General features: G+C 38.6%; 1 protein-coding gene across 1 annotated transcript; it reads left to right on the top strand.

The window, feature by feature from the left end:
* Positions 1–1,176: 1,176 nt before the first annotated feature.
* LOC114463386 (myosin heavy chain, fast skeletal muscle-like) lies at positions 1,177–16,986 on the top strand. Its single transcript, XM_028446924.1, has 41 exons — positions 1,177–1,308; positions 1,437–1,473; positions 1,581–1,788; positions 1,855–1,998; positions 2,476–2,632; positions 2,730–2,757; positions 2,857–2,971; positions 3,058–3,150; positions 3,267–3,330; positions 3,399–3,497; positions 3,575–3,678; positions 5,875–6,013; positions 6,164–6,282; positions 6,363–6,512; positions 6,588–6,758; positions 6,843–7,149; positions 7,235–7,302; positions 7,894–7,981; positions 8,201–8,318; positions 8,395–8,518; positions 8,701–8,837; positions 9,384–9,639; positions 9,723–9,965; positions 10,068–10,244; positions 10,928–11,073; positions 11,149–11,239; positions 11,478–11,867; positions 11,954–12,080; positions 12,163–12,281; positions 12,356–12,552; positions 12,632–12,815; positions 12,897–13,062; positions 13,169–13,293; positions 13,397–13,705; positions 13,777–13,980; positions 14,059–14,184; positions 15,468–15,638; positions 15,904–16,008; positions 16,417–16,512; positions 16,649–16,780; positions 16,865–16,986. Exons 3-41 carry the CDS (start codon positions 1,588–1,590, stop codon positions 16,883–16,885), a joined length of 5,811 nt encoding a protein of 1,936 aa, XP_028302725.1. The 5' UTR covers positions 1,177–1,308; positions 1,437–1,473; positions 1,581–1,587; the 3' UTR covers positions 16,886–16,986.
* The last annotated feature ends 3,956 nt before the right edge of the window (positions 16,987–20,942 follow it).

The following is a 20,942-nucleotide window of genomic DNA, read 5'->3' on the forward strand; positions in this document are numbered from 1 at the left end:
TGCTCCTTAGCAGTTGAGCAACGTCTTGGCCTGTCAGCAAAAGTGTTTACAAGAACCCAACAGGTGGCTAAGTGGGTGAAAACTGAAAACTCCCATCATTTGTAATCAATGTGGCAAAATTGTCTGCTAATAGTTTGGCATTTTTTAATCTCATTATGTATCTGCAAGTTCTTCTGTGGTAGCTGCATGATTTTTGTTGTTGTTGTCTTACAAAATACAATATGTGACTAATACAGCACAGAATTGTCATTGACATACATTTAGAAATTAACTTAGCAGCAAAAACAGAACAGTTCATTCCAAGTGACATAATTTAGCTCTGCAACTCAACAGGAACGCAAATGCACAAAAATGTTTTCTTTACAGAAACATGCAATATGCAACCCAGTATCTGTGTTATCCATTTGTAACCAGGAGTGAACACTGAACATTCAGCCAGTTCATCAGCAGACGGTCAACGTACACAATGAAAAGACTAACTGTTAACGTTGAGATGCATTTCTGCTGCTCCTAGTAACAAGATGCTGAAAAACAGGCGTGTAATTAATTGAGGCGCTTAATTCATTTGTCAACATTAGTGAAAGTAAGAGCTCGGCAGCTGTGAGCTGCAGGCTATATTTGCTTTAACTCCTAATAAGACTGTAAAGGAAGGGACAGCAAAGGGAATGTTGATTTTTTATTGTAACTCAATCATTCCCCAAGAGAAAACTTTCACAGTGTCTTGGGTCTCCCCTTACTGTGGACAGAATTATATTCTAATGGACCATAATGGGATCTTAAATTAGCTTCAACCAAACTCTTGAACCGACCCCCCAGAGATGTTTGATAATCAGAGTCACAGCCAGCGTTAGCTCGATGGTATCATAGTTTCCTTTGCAGATGGAGACGATAATCTTCTGAAAATGTAAAGAATTAGATTTAGGGAGATAAATACTTGTAATGATAATTCAATGGTTTACTGCAGCCATCATAATAGTTTGTGATATCTGCTTGCATTTAAGATTCATTCAACTTTATCACTAAGATTAGACGTTAATGATGTTATAACTCATTTTAATGTTATACGTTATTAAGTTGCTGCTTGCAGTGAGTAGAAAGTAAGAAGCTGGAAACCTGGAGTAGTGTTGATTGTTTCCCTAAATTGTAGGACACGGTGACGCCTCTTTTCATCATGAAGTGGGAAAAGCATTCTTCAGTGACCAGCTCTGTGACCTTAATAGGAAAGTGGCGTCTTCGTGTCGAACGTAGTTGTCCGTATAAAAACGCACTGCCTAGTTGGGCAGAAGCTTTGTACGGACAGGCTGCAGGGTAAGTCCTCTGATACACTTTTTTTGAATATCAAATTTATTAGTTTTGGTAGTGTTTGAACCAATTAAAGTAATTCTCCTTAACAGGAGAATTTAATGAATTCATTTGTGTGTTTATTTGTTTTTTAGGACTCCACACAGGGAAAGCATTATCCAACTAACAAAGGTAAATGAGTCTCAGTAAATAACAACTAAAAACAGTCTAAAGTAATCAAGATATTTCATGCACAGAGTCATTTGTAAATGTGGTTTCCTTGTGGTACATCTTTGCAGCGCCACCATGGGTGATCCAGAAATGGAGTGTTTTGGCCCTGCGGCCCTATATCTCCGAAAAACAGAAAAGGAGAGAATAGAGGCTCAAAATACTCCCTTTGACGCCAAAACGGCCTATTTTGTGTCCGAGCCTACTGAGATGTATATGAAGGGAAAGCTAGTGAAAAAGGAAGGTGGCAAAGCCATCGTTGAAGTTCAAGGTGGAAAGGTAAGATTCTCATAGTCTGAATAATTTTCAGTAAAGACATGATGTTTATTTACTTTTTATTTGCAGACTTTGAACGTGAAAGATGACGATATATTTCCAATGAATCCTCCCAAGTTTGACAAGATTGAGGACATGGCCATGATGACTCATCTCAGTGAGCCTTCTGTGCTGTTTAACCTCAAAGAGCGCTACGCAGCATGGATGATCTACGTAAGAGCATGAACATTCTGTGTAATTTACACTCTGCTTTGGGGTTTGGGGGTTTTGGGTCACTGCAAATCAATGCTAAGATTGAACGGAAAAGTTTCTCTCAGCTCAGAAAATATGGTAGATGGACTTGATTCAGTGTGTGTTTTTAAAGTTAAAAAGCCATTTAGGTGAGTGATGAAACATCTGTAGGGAGAACATTAAGCCAGTCCAGTTGACTCTGCCAAGTTGATCAGATATTAAGTGTAAATCCATGTTTTTTAGAGTTGTATGGAGTTTGAGTTTAGTTATTATACACAAAGAAAGGTCCACGGCACCACCAGTAGACTTGGAATCTGTTAAAGGTTGCTGATGTTACATCACTTTCCTTGAAGATGTCCTGCAATATGCCTCATCTGTATCAATTAACTGCTGATCATTGGTCATCTTTAAGTTGCTCCAGAATTTATTGGTTTTTCATACAGTATGTGTCCTCCACAGACCTACTCAGGGCTGTTCTGCGTCACTGTAAACCCCTACAAGTGGCTCCCGGTGTATGATGCAGTGGTTGTTTCCGGATACAGAGGAAAAAAGAGGATTGAGGCTCCTCCACACATTTTTTCCATCTCTGATAATGCCTATCAGTTCATGCTCCAAGGTATCAGTCTGAAGAGACACATTGAAATGGTTTAACAAACAAACTTTATACTAACCAGGAACTTTAACAAATTGTATCCAATGGCTTTCTTTCACAGATCGTGAAAATCAGTCAATCTTGATCACGTAAGTCAAAATAAGAGAAGACTTACTCCAAACAAGATTGTTTTAGTTATTTTGTAATACTTTGTACAAACTCATGTCCTTTTCATTTTCACATCAAAGCGGAGAATCCGGTGCAGGAAAAACTGTCAACACCAAACGTGTCATCCAGTACTTTGCGACAATCGCAGTGTCCTCAAGTAAGAAAGCGGAGCAGCAGGTTTCTGGAAAAATGCAGGTGAATAATGCAATACAACCTTTGGTATGCATAATTCAGATTAAAAGTTAAAAAGTGTGAGAAGACATTTTTTGGTATGATTTCAGGGATCGCTGGAAGATCAAATCATTGCAGCCAATCCACTGTTAGAAGCTTATGGAAATGCAAAAACAGTGAGGAATGACAACTCTTCCCGCTTTGTAAGTTTAAAATAAAAAAAGTAATATTTACTAACAAAGTCCTTCTTTGTTAGTAAATACACAAAGGGTAGCAGCACAATGCATCCTTAAAATGTCCAAACTATTTATCTCTGCAGGGTAAATTCATCAGAATCCATTTTGGCACAACTGGAAAATTAGCCTCAGCTGATATTGAAACATGTAAGTCCTTTGCGCATCTTTTTGTGGTTGCCGAGGATTCTTTGACTCACAATCTTTTATTTTCATAGATCTGCTTGAGAAGTCCAGAGTGACATTTCAGCTGTCTGCTGAGAGAAGTTACCACATCTTCTATCAGCTCGCCACAGGCCACAAGCCTGAGCTGTTGGGTGAGCAATGTGTACAAAGCTGTATGTAACAATAACAGCTACACTCATCAATTCAAATTAAACTTGGTATTTTCCAGAGGCTCTCCTGATCACCACCAACCCATATGACTATCCCATGATCAGCCATGGTGAAATCACTGTGAAGAGTATCAATGACGTCGAAGAATTCATTGCTACAGATGTAAGTAGCTATGTAGCAGACCTTGAAGATTTTTTTTTAAAATTCTATTAGCTAAGCTTGTCTTCATAGAGCAAGGCTGCCAAGTCCGGTCCTCAAGCTCCTATCGTGCATATTTTAGATGCTCCTCTGGTCCCCCACACCTGATTATAAAGGGTACCTCATTATCAGGCTTTCTGTAGAGATACATGATGAAAATAGATGCCAGTTACTTACTCTAATAAGACAAGTTTTTTTGAGTCATCTAAAGTGTTACTATTTCCAAACCAGAACTCAGATTAAAGTTTCCTATCCAAATCACTATGAGTTACTATTTATGTCATTTTCCTCATGCATGCAGCAAGTCACGTTTTCAGCGTGATGACAAGAAGTGAAGAAGGTCTCTCTCTTTTATTTTCCATAAAACATGTTTTTTCAGGTAATGGTTTGTCAGGAGATACATTGTTGACGTTACTGTTAAAAATATTAATACACAAGTATGATTAAAAGTAGGGATGCACCGAAATGAAAAGTTGCGGTCGAAGCCGAATAAAATATAATCGCTTGGCCGAATACCGAATATTGAATGCGGTTAAGTTTTTCATTGTTTTTTTTAAATACTGCACAAATAGCCTAGAATACATTTTAGACATGTTTTTTAACGAAAGCAAATGTTTATTGAATTTTCTGACTTTTTTTAGATATTCCAGTAGCCTTTGCTTTTCAAAGAAAACACAACAAAGTTTTTCATTTTGATTAGCCCTTCAAATGAAACAAAACATGCATTCCAAAAAAAAACTAAAATGCATTAAAGGGGAGGTATGATGAAAAAATAACTTCATAATGGTTTTGCTACAGTGATATACATCCCTTTAGCCTCATTCAGAGGGACAGAGTTGAAAAAGTTCTGTTTCCTCCCTCCCTTGTTATTCCACATTTTGTAAAAAGTCAGCTTTAAATGGGCGAGTTGGATTTTTCCCACGTTGGCAGGTAACACGCCTCCTAGAATGTGAGCTCCTCCCTCTCCAACTACAGTATCTAACAGCAAAAACAACACTGCGGTTTAATAGAGAATATATACTATACTTTATTGCCATACATGTAAATGCAAACTGCACTACTGGACGCTCAGACTGCACTACTTTTGCTATCGATCATGTTGGGAGTCACTGCTTGGAGCCACGGACCCATTGTTCACACACATAAGCTGTTAGCACTCCGTGCTAATGCTACACAGGCGTATGCAGCGAGACCTGGTGTAGTGTAAGGAGGAAACAATGGGGATGTTTACAGATTCGTGGCTCACAGCGCTAACAACGGACTCTGTTGTGGAATTGAACAACTTCCAACTTTTACGAGCGGTAAGCAGAAAGGAGAGAGTCTGGCTGTGTTTGTGCGCGGAAAGGAGGAGCTGCTCTGCTCCTGCAGCAACGCGCACACCTTTCCGACTCAAAATCACTGCACGTTGTTTGATTGCGTCATTGCATCACACGCTACTACTCGGTCTTGCTTTTAACTAACTAAACCGAAGGCCGAATGTGACTTTTTTTTGCAAAATTCGGCCGAATATATTCGGCTACCGAATATTCGGTGCATCCCTAATTAAAAGTATTTGCAAAACATGTCATTTTTATGTTGAGGTGGTGGAGGTGTTGTTGGCACCTGCTGAATGTAACTAACAAAGTAAGTTTTAGTCTTTTAACTTGTTTTTTTAAGAATCAAATCATTAGTAAAGCAACTAACTAATTTTAAAGTAGTAATCCAGGGGTGTCCAATTCCGGTCCTCGAGGGCCACTATCCAGCATGTTTTAGATGTTTCCCTCTTCCAACACACCTGATTCAAATGATTAGGATCGTTATCAGGCTTCTGCAGAGCTGGATGAGGAGTTGATCATTTGAATCAGGTGTGTTGGAAGAGGGAAACATCTAAAACATGCTGGATAGTGGCCCTCGAGGACCGGAATTGGACACCCCTGTAGTAATCAGATTACCATTTCAAGGTAATTGTGGGTACGCTGTTCACTGATGATGACCCAGGTGTGCTGGAGCAGGGAGACATCAGAAAAATGCACAATAAGAGCTCTCCAGGATCAGAATTTGCATTACACTGTCCAGAAACATGTGGCTTAGGTTCAAAGACTTATCCTCTTTAAATCTGGATTTATATGATGAATGGACTATAACTTTGTCCTTTTCTCTTTTTAATGACTGATTTTTCAGACTGCTATCGACATCCTGGGATTCACTCCTGAGGAGAAGATCGGCATTTACAAGCTAACAGGAGCTGTGATGCATCATGGAAACATGAAGTTCAAGCAGAAGCAGCGAGAGGAGCAGGCTGAGCCTGACGGCACTGAGGGTGAATCTTTCTGACATCTTTTACCCACCTAGTGCTATCCATAAACATGCTAGCATATGTCGCCTGTCAGCATGTCTGTCTACTTCCAAAAATATTCCAGTAAGTTGATAAATACTGTGTATTAATCTAAGCACAATTGTTTTGTGACAGTGGCTGATAAAATTGCCTACCTCATGGGCTTGAACTCAGCTGACATGCTAAAGGCTTTATGCTACCCAAGAGTCAAGGTTGGCAATGAAATGGTGGTTAAGGGTCAAACTGTGCCACAGGTAATTTGACAATAACCGGCATATTATTCTTACATACATTTCTCAAATTGTTTCATATTGAATTGATGATTAACCATCAGGTCAACAACTCGGTGAGTGCTCTCTGCAAGTCTGTCTATGAGAAAATGTTCTTGTGGATGGTCGTGAGAATCAACGAGATGCTGGACACCAAACAGCCAAGAAACTTCTTTATTGGTGTCCTAGATATTGCTGGCTTTGAAATCTTTGATGTAAGTAAACTAAAAAAAGGCAATGAAGAGATATATACACAATATAAATAAAGCCTCATTTTTTTCTACCTAAAGTACAACAGCTTGGAGCAGCTCTGCATCAACTTCACCAATGAGAAACTGCAACAGTTCTTCAACCACCACATGTTTGTTCTGGAGCAAGAAGAGTACAAGAAAGAGGGCATTGAGTGGGAGTTCATTGACTTTGGCATGGACTTGGCTGCCTGCATTGAGCTCATTGAGAAGGTACAGTGCAACAAATAACAATGTGAGCAACAGAAGCACCCTCATGTTGGGAAACTACATATGTACACTTTGTGTTATCTACAGCCAATGGGCATCTTCTCCATCCTGGAAGAGGAGTGCATGTTCCCCAAGGCAACAGACATGACTTTCAAGAATAAACTGTTTGACCAGCATATTGGGAAAAGTGCCCCATTCCAGAAACCAAAGCCTGCTAAAGGCAAAGCTGAGGCTCATTTTGCTCTGGTGCATTATGCTGGTACTGTGGAATACAATGTTACTGGCTGGTTGGACAAGAACAAAGACCCCCTGAATGACTCCGTGGTTCAGCTCTACCAGAAGTCTTCAATGAAGCTGCTGGCTTTACTCTACTTTACACACTCCTCAGGAGATGGTATTTTTAGTTTTTATTGCTTCAGTATCATGTAATAAATTTCGCTATGTGTATTTGGATCAAGTAACCTTTGATATTCCATCAGATGCCAAAGGTGGAAAGAAAGGCAAGAAGAAGGGAGGGTCTTTCCAAACAGTGTCAGCTCTTTTCAGGGTAAAATCTTGCCTCATTTACCCACACCACTGAGATTACTTTGTCTGTGGACCAGTCATTTACGGTGTAACAAAAGCAATTTCCCTCTAGGATAAATAAAGGAATTCTGATTCTGATTCTGAAATGCTTTATGCATTTTCCAAACAAAAAAATTAAACACATGGTTACTGTATATTGTATGTTATAAAAAAGGCAAATTAACCAATGGGAACCATTCAAACTGCAAACTTACAAAACATGTTGTATTGTTTGGTTTTGTACTTTTTGAATGTACTTTTTATAGCTGTTGCAATTTGTCAGCTGAAATTGTATTTTTTCTTAAGATTTGCAATTTTGAAAAAAATCCTCAATTAAATCGACGCAAGTCTATGCGGGTTGCTATTCAATAATTAAATATAAAAAAATTTTATGTTTACGGACATTAAAAAAAAAACACGAATCTCAGTCCTGACACAGAATGCATCAGTAGATCATATATTATTGGCTGAAACGTCAAAATAAAACATATTTTTGGTGGTTCCTTTTGGTTGTGTTTGAGGAATTGTAATTTTAGTGGAGTAGCTTTAAAAGAAATTATTTTTCAATCTCCAGGAAAATCTTGGCAAGCTGATGACCAACTTGAGAAGCACTCACCCACACTTTGTGCGCTGCTTGATTCCCAATGAATCCAAGACACCAGGTGGGTCCACCAAAAGTCATCTGTTAACACTATAACGTATGTAAATGCCTTTTATTAAACATGATTATGATGAAAACAAAGTTGATTTCTTTACCTCTATATTTAATTAGCGACCATTCTTTCTTGTTTTAAAGGGTTAATGTGTCCGTAAATGCCTTACAGTGTATGGCCATATGCAAAGACCTCACATCTGCCAACCTGATTTTTTTTTTTTTTCAGGTCTAATGGAGAACCACCTGGTCATCCACCAGCTGAGGTGTAACGGTGTGCTGGAAGGTATCAGGATCTGCAGAAAAGGTTTCCCCAGCAGAATCCTCTATGGTGACTTCAAGCAGAGGTATTTTGATAATTTCATGCCATGTTACAACACTACATTGTTTTTTGAGTTATTTCACACCTGTGAATCCTCTCAGGTACAAAGTACTGAATGCAAGTGTAATCCCTGAGGGCCAATTCATTGACAACAAAAAGGCATCAGAGAAACTCCTGGGATCAATCGACGTCGACCAATCCCAGTACAAGTTTGGTCACACCAAGGTATGTACAGTTTAATCACAATATTTTGTTTTTTTCTTAAGATTTATTTTCGTATTTAAGTCAGTGGATGTGGGTTAATAAAACTGTATTTGCATCACCAACATTCCAATAAATCCTTTCAAAAATGTGATGATTGTCTATCCTAAAGAAACTGATACATCTAATGTTCCTTTTATTTATAGGTATTCTTTAAGGCTGGACTGCTGGGTTTGCTCGAGGAGATGAGGGATGAGAAGCTAGTTGAACTGGTCACAATGACACAGTCCCTCTGCAAAGGGTTCCTGATGAGAAGAGAATTTGCAAAGATGATGGCAAGACGGTAGGTCACTTCAAAACAAAAAAAGCAAAATTTCTACCATATGCAGGAAAAAAAATAAAAATGAACTCACATTGCCTGTCTTCCATTCTTAACAAATGGAATGGTCATGGTTCATCGATCAGACAATAGTAGTGCAGGATGTCTCCATTGTTATATGTTATGTAATGTGTTAGGCAATGATGTTAAATACAAATTTTGCCTTTTGTAAAGAAGTTAGTTTTCCCGAAACTTTTGCAATTCTCCGTGTTACTCTGTGGAGGGACTTTACTGACCACGAAAAGGGTGATTTGCTGTTTGATTTTCTGGAAACACTGAAGCATTTGTTAAATCTGGAATATGTGTTTGCAGTTCAATGTGTTCATTGGTGAGTGTGTAGTGCTGTGAATCTGTTATTGTCTTTTATGCAGTGAGGTTTTGTTGAGTAACCAAATAATACATTTTAAAACTAATCATCTAAATTAGTTAGATACTGTGAACCTGATAAATATGGGTTACTTTTAATTTGTTATGAATAGAAAGTTTTCTTTGCTTTTTTTTAAACCTCAGGGAAGCCATTTACTCCATTCAATACAACATTCGTGCTTTCATGAATGTTAAAACCTGGCCGTGGATGAAGCTCTACTTCAGAATCAAGCCTCTGCTGAAGAGTGCAGAGACTGAGAAAGAGATGGCCCAAATGAAAGAAGACTTTGAAAAGACCAAAGAAGAGCTTTCAAAGGCTTTGGCTAAAAAGAAAGACCTGGAAGAGAAGATGGTTTCCCTCCTCCAAGAGAAGAACGACCTACAGCTCCAGATTCAGGCTGTGCGTTAAAGACAATAAAATCCAAAGTATTGCGTGAGACATTGATTTTCATTGTTAGTGGTTTCATTTTTGTGTTCATCAAGGAAGGTGAAAACCTTTCTGATGCAGAGGAAAGGTGTGAGGGCCTCATTAAAGCCAAAATCCAGCTTGAGGCCAAAGTCAAAGAAGTCGCTGAAAGGCTGGAGGATGAGGAGGAAATCAATGCTGAGCTGACTGCGAAGAAGAGGAAGCTGGAGGACGAATGCTCTGAACTAAAGAAGGACATTGATGACTTGGAGCTGACTCTGGCCAAAGTGGAAAAGGAAAAACATGCCACTGAGAACAAGGTTAGTGAGTTTAAAATAAACAAATAAATTGTAACTTACTGTATTAGTGATCTCTAATGTTAGATATAAAATATTGGATCTGTTTTTACTTCATTATTACAGGTTAAAAACCTGGTTGAAGAAATGACTGCTCAAGATGAGACCCTTGCCAAGATGTCCAAGGAAAAAAAGGCCCTTCAGGAGTCTCATCAGCAGCTCCTGGATGACCTGCAGGCAGAGGAAGACAAAGTCAACACTCTGACCAAAGCCAAGAGCAAGCTGGAACAGCAAGTCGACGATGTGAGTGACTGTTTCAGTTTCAGAAGGATGTTAGCAAATATACTGTATGTTAGTTTGTTCTATCTATTGAGGTTCATTACTAGGGATGTACATAAGTGGTGCATATGTGTGACCAAATAACAAATGCACACCAACGTAAGTAGGAGGGAGGAAGAAAAGATGGAATGAGTTATTTAGACGATAAAGGTGAGGGAAATGTGTAAAAGAAAACGTAGCAAAGTTTGGACACATTTTAATGTCATGGACTGTTTCAAAGCAGAGCGTAGACTGAGCCACTGGAACAATTCACATCACGCAAGCTTCGCAAACATTCTGTAAGAACAGTCCATCCATCAGAGACATTAGCTGGACCTTTGCATTTTATAACTTATCACTCTTTTTAGTGTGAAGTATACAAATGAAACTTTGTAAATTATTAATACTTGAAATCATTTATGCTTTTAAACTAGTAATTTTAGTTCCCTAAGAAAATCTGAAAGCTTCAATAGCTTCACATTTTAAGGGACATTTAGTTGTGCTTTTTTATTGTTCATTTTCTGTTTAAATAATATGTCATGCTCCTCCTGTGACTTGTGTCAAAAAAAGAAAAGAGCACCAAGCAACAACCCAAGGTGCTCCCCTGAGTACTACACAAACAAAGCTATGTGCACCCCTGTTCATTACCACACTTGTCAATTCATTAGATTGAGGGTTCATTGGAGCAAGAGAGGAAGCTTCGGATAGACCTTGAGCGATCTAAGAGAAAACTGGAGGGAGATCTGAAACTGGCTCATGAGTCTATAATGGATCTTGAGAATGAAAGACAGCAGTCTGAGGAGAAAATAAAAAAGTGAGTATAAAATGTGTCACATTATCTTCATAAAAAACATATCTTTATTATGCTGCCATGTTTTACCCCCCAAAGGAGGGACTTTGAGATCGGCCAGCTTCTCGGCAGGATTGAAGATGAGCAAAGTCTTAGCATTCAGCTTCATAAGAGGATCAAGGAGCTACAGGTGATGTGCTAACATTTTGAGTGTGTTGATGAAACAACTGAGTTATTGATTAGTTATCTATACTGTATATAGGATGGGGCATTTAGGTGGTTTATGTTATGTTTTGTTAACTAATATTTAAAAGCTTCAATGGGTTTGATTACCCTTAGACGATATTCTCTTATCTGAATATATCTGAGTTGATATATTAGTTTAAAGTATTAGTGAACTTAACAATTGGTTATTTGCTTTATTGCAGGCTCGTATTGAAGAGCTGGAAGAGGAGATTGAAGCTGAGCGAGCTGCTCGAGCCAAGGTGGAGAAACAGAGGTCTGATCTCGCAAGGGAACTTGATGAGATCAGTGAGAGGCTCGAAGAAGCTGGTGGAGCAACATCTGTTCAGATTGAGATGAACAAAAAACGTGAGGCTGAGTTTCATAAGCTGCGTCGGGATCTGGAAGAGGCCACACTGCAGCACGAAGCTACTGCTGCAGCTCTCCGTAAGAAGCAGGCTGACAGCGTGGCAGAGCTTGGAGAGCAGCTTGATAACCTCCAGAGAGTCAAACAGAAGTTGGAGAAGGAAAAGAGTGAATTCAAGATGGAGATAGATGACCTTGTGAGCAATATGGAGTCTCTAGCCAAATCAAAGGTATGATCTCAAAGATTTAAAAACCTCATTCTCATCTCAATATCATCCCTCATAGGACATAACCCCTATTTTGCTCTATGTTGCAGGGTAACATGGAGAAAATGTGCCGTTCCCTTGAGGATCAACTAAGTGAGGTAAAAACCAAGAATGATGAGCATATGCGTCAACTGATTGAAGCAAATGCTCAAAAATCCAGACTGGCTGCTGAAAATGGTGAGTGAGACAAAACTGTCACCAGAAACACTCTCTAATCATATTCAGATGAAGTTTAACAACCTTGTTTTTCTCCATTTAGGAGAATTTGGTCGTCAGTTGGAAGAAAAGGAGTCTTTGGTTTCTCAGCTTACCAGGGGGAAACAAGCCTATATCCATCAGATTGAAGAGCTTAAAAGACAGTTTGAGGAAGAAGTCAAGGTACCAAACCCATTTCCACATATTCGCGGAATGTTTTTAAAGTGATTTTTAACAATGCAATTGGGTGTAATTAGGCCAAGAACGCCCTGGCTCATGCAGTTCAGTCTTCTCGTCATGACTGCGACCTGCTCAGAGAGCAGTATGAGGAGGAGCAGGAGGCCAAAGCTGAGCTACAGCGTGCACTGTCCAAAGCTAACAGCGAGGTCGCTCAGTGGAGAACTAAATATGAGACTGATGCCATTCAGCGCACTGAGGAGCTGGAGGAGGCAAAGTAAGACTTCAAGCTTGACTTTTGTCTGCTGCGTTTTAAAGTTTAGGATTATTTTAACTATTCACATTCTGCTCACAAGAAAAAAGCTCGCCCAGCGTCTTCAGGATGCTGAGGAGTCCATCGAGGCTGTGAATGCCAAATGTGCCTCTCTGGAAAAGACTAAACAGAGACTGCAGGGTGAGGTGGAGGACCTGATGATTGATGTAGAGAGAGCTAATGCTCTGGCAGCCACTCTTGATAAAAAGCAGAGGAACTTTGACAAGGTCCGAAAGTGTTCTCAGTCACACCTTCAGTGAGTTAATATGGACTTTGGGGCATGATTGATCTGTTTTCTGTACATTCAGGTCCTTGCAGAGTGGAAGCAGAAGTATGAGGAGAGCCAGGCAGAGCTGGAGGGAGCTCTGAAAGATACTCGCTCTCTCAGCACCGAGTTATTCAAATTGAAAAACTCCTATGAAGAAGCTCTGGATCAGCTGGAGACCATGAAGAGGGAGAACAAGAACCTGCAACGTGAGATAGAAGACCCTCAGCTTTAAATATTTGAAGGAGCTATAAGAATTTACCTTTTTCAGTAGGTTTTGTATCTCAATGGTGTTTTGTTTTGTGATTCAAACAGAGGAAATCACTGAGCTAACTGAAAATCTTGGAGAATCAGGAAAAACAATTCATGAACTGGAAAAGGCAAAGAAGGCAGCTGAAATTGAGAAAAGTGAAGTCCAAACAGCTTTGGAAGAAGCAGAGGTATTTACAACACGACTGTACTTCTTGAGTCAAATGGTTTACCCAGCTCTACAGTCATCACATCTTAAAAACGCAAACTTCAGACAATGTTTTCCTCCCGCAGGCCACCCTGGAGCACGAGGAGACAAAGATCATTCGTATCCAGCTTGAACTCACACAAGTGAAGAACGAAATTGACAGGAAACTTGCTGAGAAGGACGAGGAGATCGAACAGATCAAGAGGAACAGCCAGAGAATCATTGACACTATGCAGACTACTCTGGATGCTGAGATAAGGAGCAGAAACGATGCCCTGAGAATCAAGAAGAAGATGGAAGGAGACCTAAATGAGATGGAGATCCAGCTGAGCCACGCCAACCGTCAGGCAGCCGAAGCTCAGAAACAGCTGAGAAATGTTCAGGGACAACTGAAGGTTGGTCAAGTCAGCTTTAAACTAACACAAATGCAAATAAAAAACAATTAAATTTTTTGTCTTGAATTTAGGATGCTCAACTGCACCTTGATGATGCTATCAGAGGCCAAGCTGAAATGAAGGAGCAGGTTGTGATGGTGGAGCGCAGGAACAACCTCATGATGGCTGAGATCGAAGAGCTGAGAGCTGCACTGGAGCAGACGGACAGGAGTCGCAAAATTGCTGAGCAGGAGCTGGTGGACGCCAGTGAGCGCGTTACTCTCCTACACACTCAGGTATGCCTGAAGGCATTTAGATTCAACATTCATTTTCAGTCACTGATAATATTTAATTCCTGCATCTTCTCATTACAGAACACCAGCCTCATCAACACTAAGAAGAAGCTGGAGGGTGACCTCCTTCAGATCCAAGGTGAAGTAGAAGATGCTATCCAAGAAGCAAGAAATGCTGAAGATAAGGCAAAGAAGGCCATCACTGATGTGAGTTTAAATCCTCAATTTAGCATGTGCACGTTTACATTAGCTACAAGGCCATGTTCTAAGAAGATGGATTAATGAACATGGTGGCTACATTCAGGCTAAGGCAGAAACACTGACCTGCTCCCTGGTACCTGAATATTAAAACTGATCACTGTCTCAGCTGTAGATGGCTAAATGACATGGAAAGCTTGTTTTTGAAAGAAATTGTGGACTTACAGACACAAATTATTTGAGTTTTTTGTGTTTGAAAACAGTTTTAAATCCTTTTTAGAAAGCATTAATCCAAAATGACCTTTCAGTCAATCTCATTTTCTTTTGTAATACATATAATTTTTGGCTTATTTAAATATTTTAAGCACAATGACAGTATAATCCCCATATTAGCTTTTGCTTTTGGAGCCAAAGGACTTCATTACATGACAGATTCAATTCAGGCAAATAAAAACAGTGAAAATGTGTTACTTTACGTTCAAATAAACCGGGTAACTTCCACTTGACCTAATCTTTGTTAAACTCTCTTCCACCTGTGGATGGATAATGTAGTACTTAATCATTTTTATATAATGTTTGACAGGGTCGGTGCATGTAGGCTAATTTTTTCACATTTAGCAGCAATTCTTTCAATTTCTGTTCATCTTGAAGACTCACAGATGCAAGCTGAACACAGCTCTGATGATAGATGGTTCCAAACTTTCAGGTGATGTTTACCATAGTGCAATTAATGAGGGATTTGAAGCCCCAGAAAATGTAATTAAACGTAATCATAGATTTTATCACATTTTTACTCATCAAGAGTGAATTAAAGCACTAACTTACAAACTCCATTAACATCTCATCCTGTTCACAGCAACAAAGGACACGGATGCTTTTTTAGTTGTGTGTGTTTTTGTAAGTGATCTCATTTAAAAAAAACTGCATTTGAAAATGTTTATTTTCACTCATTTTTTGCAAGTGGATTAATGGTTAAATACTCCGGTAAAACAACCACTTCAATGTTAACCATCATCAACAAAACTACAACAAAGCAATAGTCAGTATATTATTTTATCATAGAGCGCAAAGGCTTTCCTCGTTTAACACAGCAAACCAAGAGACATCAGCAAGCTGACACACAACGACTAAAATGATTTACCTCATTGCAGTGTGTGCTGCATTCACTACACACAAGAAATCATTAGAAAAATGGGAATATGGATTTTTAGAGGAATATTCGTAGAAAATAGTTTGAACCGTAGTTTTTTTTGTTTTTCACTATTAACCAGTTTCCCTCTCACCTTGCGTAGGCTGCCATGATGGCAGAAGAGCTGAAGAAGGAGCAGGACACTAGTTCTCATCTGGAGAGGATGAAGAAGAATCTGGACGTGACGGTTAAAGATCTGCAGCATCGCCTTGATGAAGCAGAAAATCTGGCTCTGAAAGGTGGCAAAAAGCAGCTCCAGAAACTGGAAGCCAGGGTATGTTTCTGTAATGACAATTGTGTTGTTTCATAAGCATTTCTGAGACACACCAATGGAAAGACATATTGTCACATCTCTTAACCAGAGTTTGTCCTGTTTTTAATCACGTCACACATGATTGAATCATTGATACCACAATGCCGACTTAAAGCTCCCCCACTTACATGCAAACACACATTTTAATTGGCACAAATCTTTCCAGTTCTCTGTGCTAAAATGTTTTTTTGACTCGTCTTCACACTTTGATTTGACATCCTTGAAGGTTCGGGAGTTAGAAGCTGAGGTTGAGGCCGAGCAAAGACGCGGCGCTGAAGCTGTGAAAGGTGTTCGCAAGTATGAGCGCAGAGTGAAGGAGCTTTCTTATCAGGTACAGTAAACCCATAATCCACTCCTCAAATACTCAAAGTTACAGCTGATTATTTGAAATATGTCCAAATGAGTGATTTCCTTTCATTGCTGAACTCAAACTTGCATGTGGAAAATGTATTACCCCCTAGAGGGAATTTATTTCTATTATATAATGTAAGAGCCTCCTGTGTTAAATTTGCTGTGGAGATAAAGTCATGCTAAAATAGCAAATTCAATTAATAGAGTCATGCATCTGACTTTTACATGTAATGATGAGGATGTCTGAGATCGACTTTAACAGCTTGTTTTTGCAACATTTCTTCATAGCAGGCTTCTGTTTTGGGGAGTATCTGACAGTGTTGTTTTAGTTGCTAACATATCATAAACATTGTGCTGTATAACTGACTCAGCTGTGTGCTACCTCCAGAATGAGGAGGACAAGAAAAATATTGCTCGACTTCAGGACTTGGTGGACAAGCTGCAGCTGAAAGTGAAATCCTACAAGAGGCAGACGGAGGAAGCCGTGAGTGTCAAATATTCCACACACGCAACACAAATAGCTGTCACACCAGTAGCAAGTTTACTCCCCTTGTACAACAGACTGACAGCAGGGTTTAGTGTTGTAATAAGGTCAAGGGTCCACTGTGTAAACTTTTCAGGAGGAGCAGGCCAACACTCACCTGACCAGGTACAGGAAGGTTCAACACGAGCTGGAGGAAGCTCAGGAGCGAGCTGACATCTCTGAGTCACAGGTCAACAAGCTGAGAGCTAAAAGCCGTGAACTGGGCCGGGTACGCTTATCTTTAACCATCCTTTATCTCTACAGTGAGGACAGCTACTTTTCAGCGCTGATGTTTTCTGCTTTTATTTTGTAGGGAAAAGACGTCGGAGAGTAACCTTCTTCCTTCGGAAAGACACATTACAAGAAATCATACAATATGATGTAATTGATAATGTGTCACGTGTGCAATTAAAAATAAATGAGCAACCAATTTTATAGTTTGTGTCTTTAGATCAGTGCTTCTCAAATGGGGTTATGTGTACCCCTAGAGGTATGCAATGGAACTATAGGAGGTACTTGTTTATGCTTATTTTTAGTAAAAAAATTAGAATCATAATAGTGGTGATGAAAATGATCTTGATTAGAACATGAACTGAAAATACAAGGCTGGAGATGACCGAAAATGATACAAAAAATAGAAATAAATCAATTCAGGAGGCACTAAATACTGTTTTATTCCACTTATTTACTACATGAGATTATTGCAAATGTGTGTTATCACTCGTTCATGCCATCATTGTGCTCTATAGTTGTTTTTTCATAGTATTCTCATCAAGATGTTGTTGTTGGACAAAGGGGGTACTTGGATTCAGGAACAAGAAAAAGGGGGTACTTGACCCAAAAAATAGGTTGAGAACCACTGCTTTAGATCATAAACCTATTTAATAATAACATTTGTTATGGATATACTCTTTTTTTAAAAAATAAACAACAACAATAGACATTTATAAAATGTCAGAATCAAACATGAAGTCTTTCCTGATCCCTTTAAACCTTTTGCATATCATACAGTTTTCCCTAAAGATATCAGACTTTTAAAGAGACAGTAACAGTAAACTCAGGATGAGTCGGCCATTGCCTGTTATCCTTTGAGTGCTCGAGGTTATAATCACTGTGAATCTTTACACTGTGGTGATAATGTAACCGTCTAGAGAGCTGATTTCTTTTTCTGTGCTGTGAAACACATGCCGTGCCGTGTCAAATGCATCATCTGTGCTAAATATAGATCTGATATATACAGTGTAGCTTCTCCCTGTGCTAAGGCATGTACTGAGGGATCTCTGATAGGGACAAACAGTGTTTGTGCATCAAAAAAAAAAAAAAAAAAAAAAAATAGAAAATGTATATAAAATGGCATTTCCCCTCAGAAGTAAAGAAAACAAAAACTCAGCCTTAGTGTCCACTAGATTTGTCTATAGAGCAGGGGTGTCAAAGTTTTTTTAATTCAGGGGCCAAATACAAACCAGTTTAATCTCAAGTGGGCTGTAGATTTTTGGTGGGGGAAATTGTGCCATAGTATTCAATATCAGTTCAATTCACTTAAAAAAACATTGATTTTGTTATCAATTTTTGAGAAATTTAGAGGAATTTTGTAGAATTGTTTGTGAAAAATTGACAGATTTGTGAAATAATTCCACAATTTACAGTTAAAAATGACTGCATTCATGTGATATAAACAAAGGAAAAAGATAAGCCTCTAAAATATTGTGGAGTTGGTGAATTTGAGAAATCTCCAACTGGATTATTTGGTTATTTACACAAAAGTTCATGTTTTCTCCTGCGGGCCCAATTTGATCCTCTCAGGGGCTGGATTTTTGTGTTTGACACATGTGGTCTAGAGACTCCTGTTGAAGTTTCATATTCACATCACATCTTTATATTCTGTGGTAGGAAAGTATTTATTTACATAGTATAGTAAAGATGGTGGGTTCAACTATGATGGGTGGACTCCCACTTTTCTGTCTCTTTCAGCCCTAGGAGAGACTGCTATCCTATCCAGCACTGTTTATTCTGCCTCACGTTTAGCTTCAGACTTTAGCCACCTCTGCACAGGAAGCAGTCACAAAGGTGGAGATGAGACATATTTTGAAATGTCCAAATAACTATATTATACATTATAAACATAGTGGTTAGTTTAGTGAATAAATAAGTGCATTATTAAGCATTAATTAACAGTTCAATACTATGCTATTAATCATTACAGTATATTACCCAACATTAAATAACAACAGTAAATGCAATAAAAGGCAGTTAATGTTTACTGCACACAGCTAATTAAAACTATATTAAGCATTGATAAAAGTTCCATAATGTAATTATCCTTATGTATAAATTACTCATTAATTAATTCATTAGTAAACATAATAATGTGTCTAGTAATGATTTACTTAGGATGTGTATAGGTAAGGTGTTATGTAACATTACCAACTTGTATAAATGTTGCATTACTTAACCAAAGCTAATTACTTTAAGTTATCAGTTATGTTTTACTAACATAATAATCTATGCATAGTAAGTAGGCATACATAAGGATAAGTAATAACATTATTAAACTTTCATTAATGCTTAATTATGTTTTGATTAACTTTGTACAGTAAATATTAATTAACTGCTTATTAATGCATGAACTGATGTGTTAATGAATGTTAGGTAATACATTATAATGATTAATAATAATTAAACTGTTAATGAATGCTTAATAATGCATTAACTAACAATAATGAACGCGCCCTTATTGTAAAGTGTTACCAAATCCTCTAATATTTAAATGATTGATATTTAACACAATAAAACATTTCGGTATGTCACCTCTGATGAGGTGAGGAGCAAATTATAAAGGACATCGAAGTTCATACCAAAGGTTGTTCTACAATAAGACTTGCGGCTGTAACAAATGGCTGAGCTCTTACAGCACGGCTGAGGAGACGGCTATATTTGTGTTTCTTCCTAATAAGCAGCTCTGCGAGCACAAGAGAGTATCGAGTGTCACATTTTTATTGAACATATGGGCCTATTTTGTGGGGCGTAAAGTCCTCAGTATTTAGCCCCTAATGTCCTTTCTCCTTCTCAGTGTCCTCTTACAACAAGGAAAGAATGCAAAATACCACACATCATATAATGTGTCCCGCTCCTTGACTCATATGGGAAACAAACACTTGACTTCAGGAAAGGTCATGCCGCGAGCCTGGCCTTGTCTTCAGTTCATCTTTCAGGACGTGCAACACTGCACGACCATTTAAAGAAAGGGTTTATAAATACATCAATGCCCACAAGACAGCACAAGTGCACGTCTCCAAAAACCTGGAGGCACAGATCCTCATCACCTGTTGTTCGCTATAGCTTTCACTCCTCCCAGACAAAGCAGAGTACGCGATCCTGCAGACAAATACAATTCTAAACATTAGGAATCCCTACGTTTACTGCTTCAAAAGCCAACAGCCGTGATCTGAGTGACAGAAGGAGAGAGGATTTATTAGTGCCAGAAAAATCTAAACATTCCCCCTGTCAGACGCTGGTTGTTGACTTGTCAGCAGCTGAGTTTGACCTCACCATTTAACTGTATTTACAACTTTGACATTTAGCAGTGGTAAAGGGAGATAGAGCCCCAGTCCTAATTTACTGTGCAGCAAAACCCAAAACCAAATATGAAGAACATAAGTGATATTTGATACAAATTAGATGAATTCAGTTCAAGTAATATAACATGATTTAAGGTCAACACATTAAAAGTTTAGGGTTTTGATTTACTTAGTGTTTTGGTACTTTGTTGGACTGTTTATTTGGTTTGGTAGTGTTACAGCAATTATTATATTAATCATATTAATCAAATGTGTGTTCATGTGTACAATTTTTCATGTGTTTATACACGATGACTGCATTATTCATTGTACTTTTGGACAGAAACGTTGCTTCTTTGCGGAGTCATGTTAGATTCGATTACGTGTACAGTACAGACACAGGTTGTGCTGTATTCATCAGCGCCAGCAGAAACCGGTTTGGTTCAAAGTCTCATAACAAAGCTAAGACTTGATTAGCAAAGATCTGTAGAGCAGTAATTTTCCATCAAAATCCTTCCTAAATTCACACCCTCCCCAAAATGTATCGCTTTACTCCTTTCAGGGTTCAGCGCGTCACCCCTCCCACAGAGAGGGTCATTGTATTCATCCTTTGCTCCTTTCTTTATTAAATATGTTTTTTTATATACATTCCCGTCTCAGGGTGGATTTCATCAATACAGAGCAACTGTTGTGGGTCTAAATCAGAGGACAGCTGAAATTTTGCCTTTTCACTAATATGTAATAAAGCACAAGACAATAATGTAAAAAAACAAAGGCAGTCAACAATATTCACAAGAGATTGAGTCTTTGTATTTATTCACGAATGATGATACA

Source organism: Gouania willdenowi, chromosome 5 (assembly GCF_900634775.1).
Source record: "Gouania willdenowi chromosome 5, fGouWil2.1, whole genome shotgun sequence".
Lineage (NCBI taxonomy): Eukaryota > Metazoa > Chordata > Actinopteri > Blenniiformes > Gobiesocidae > Gouania > Gouania willdenowi.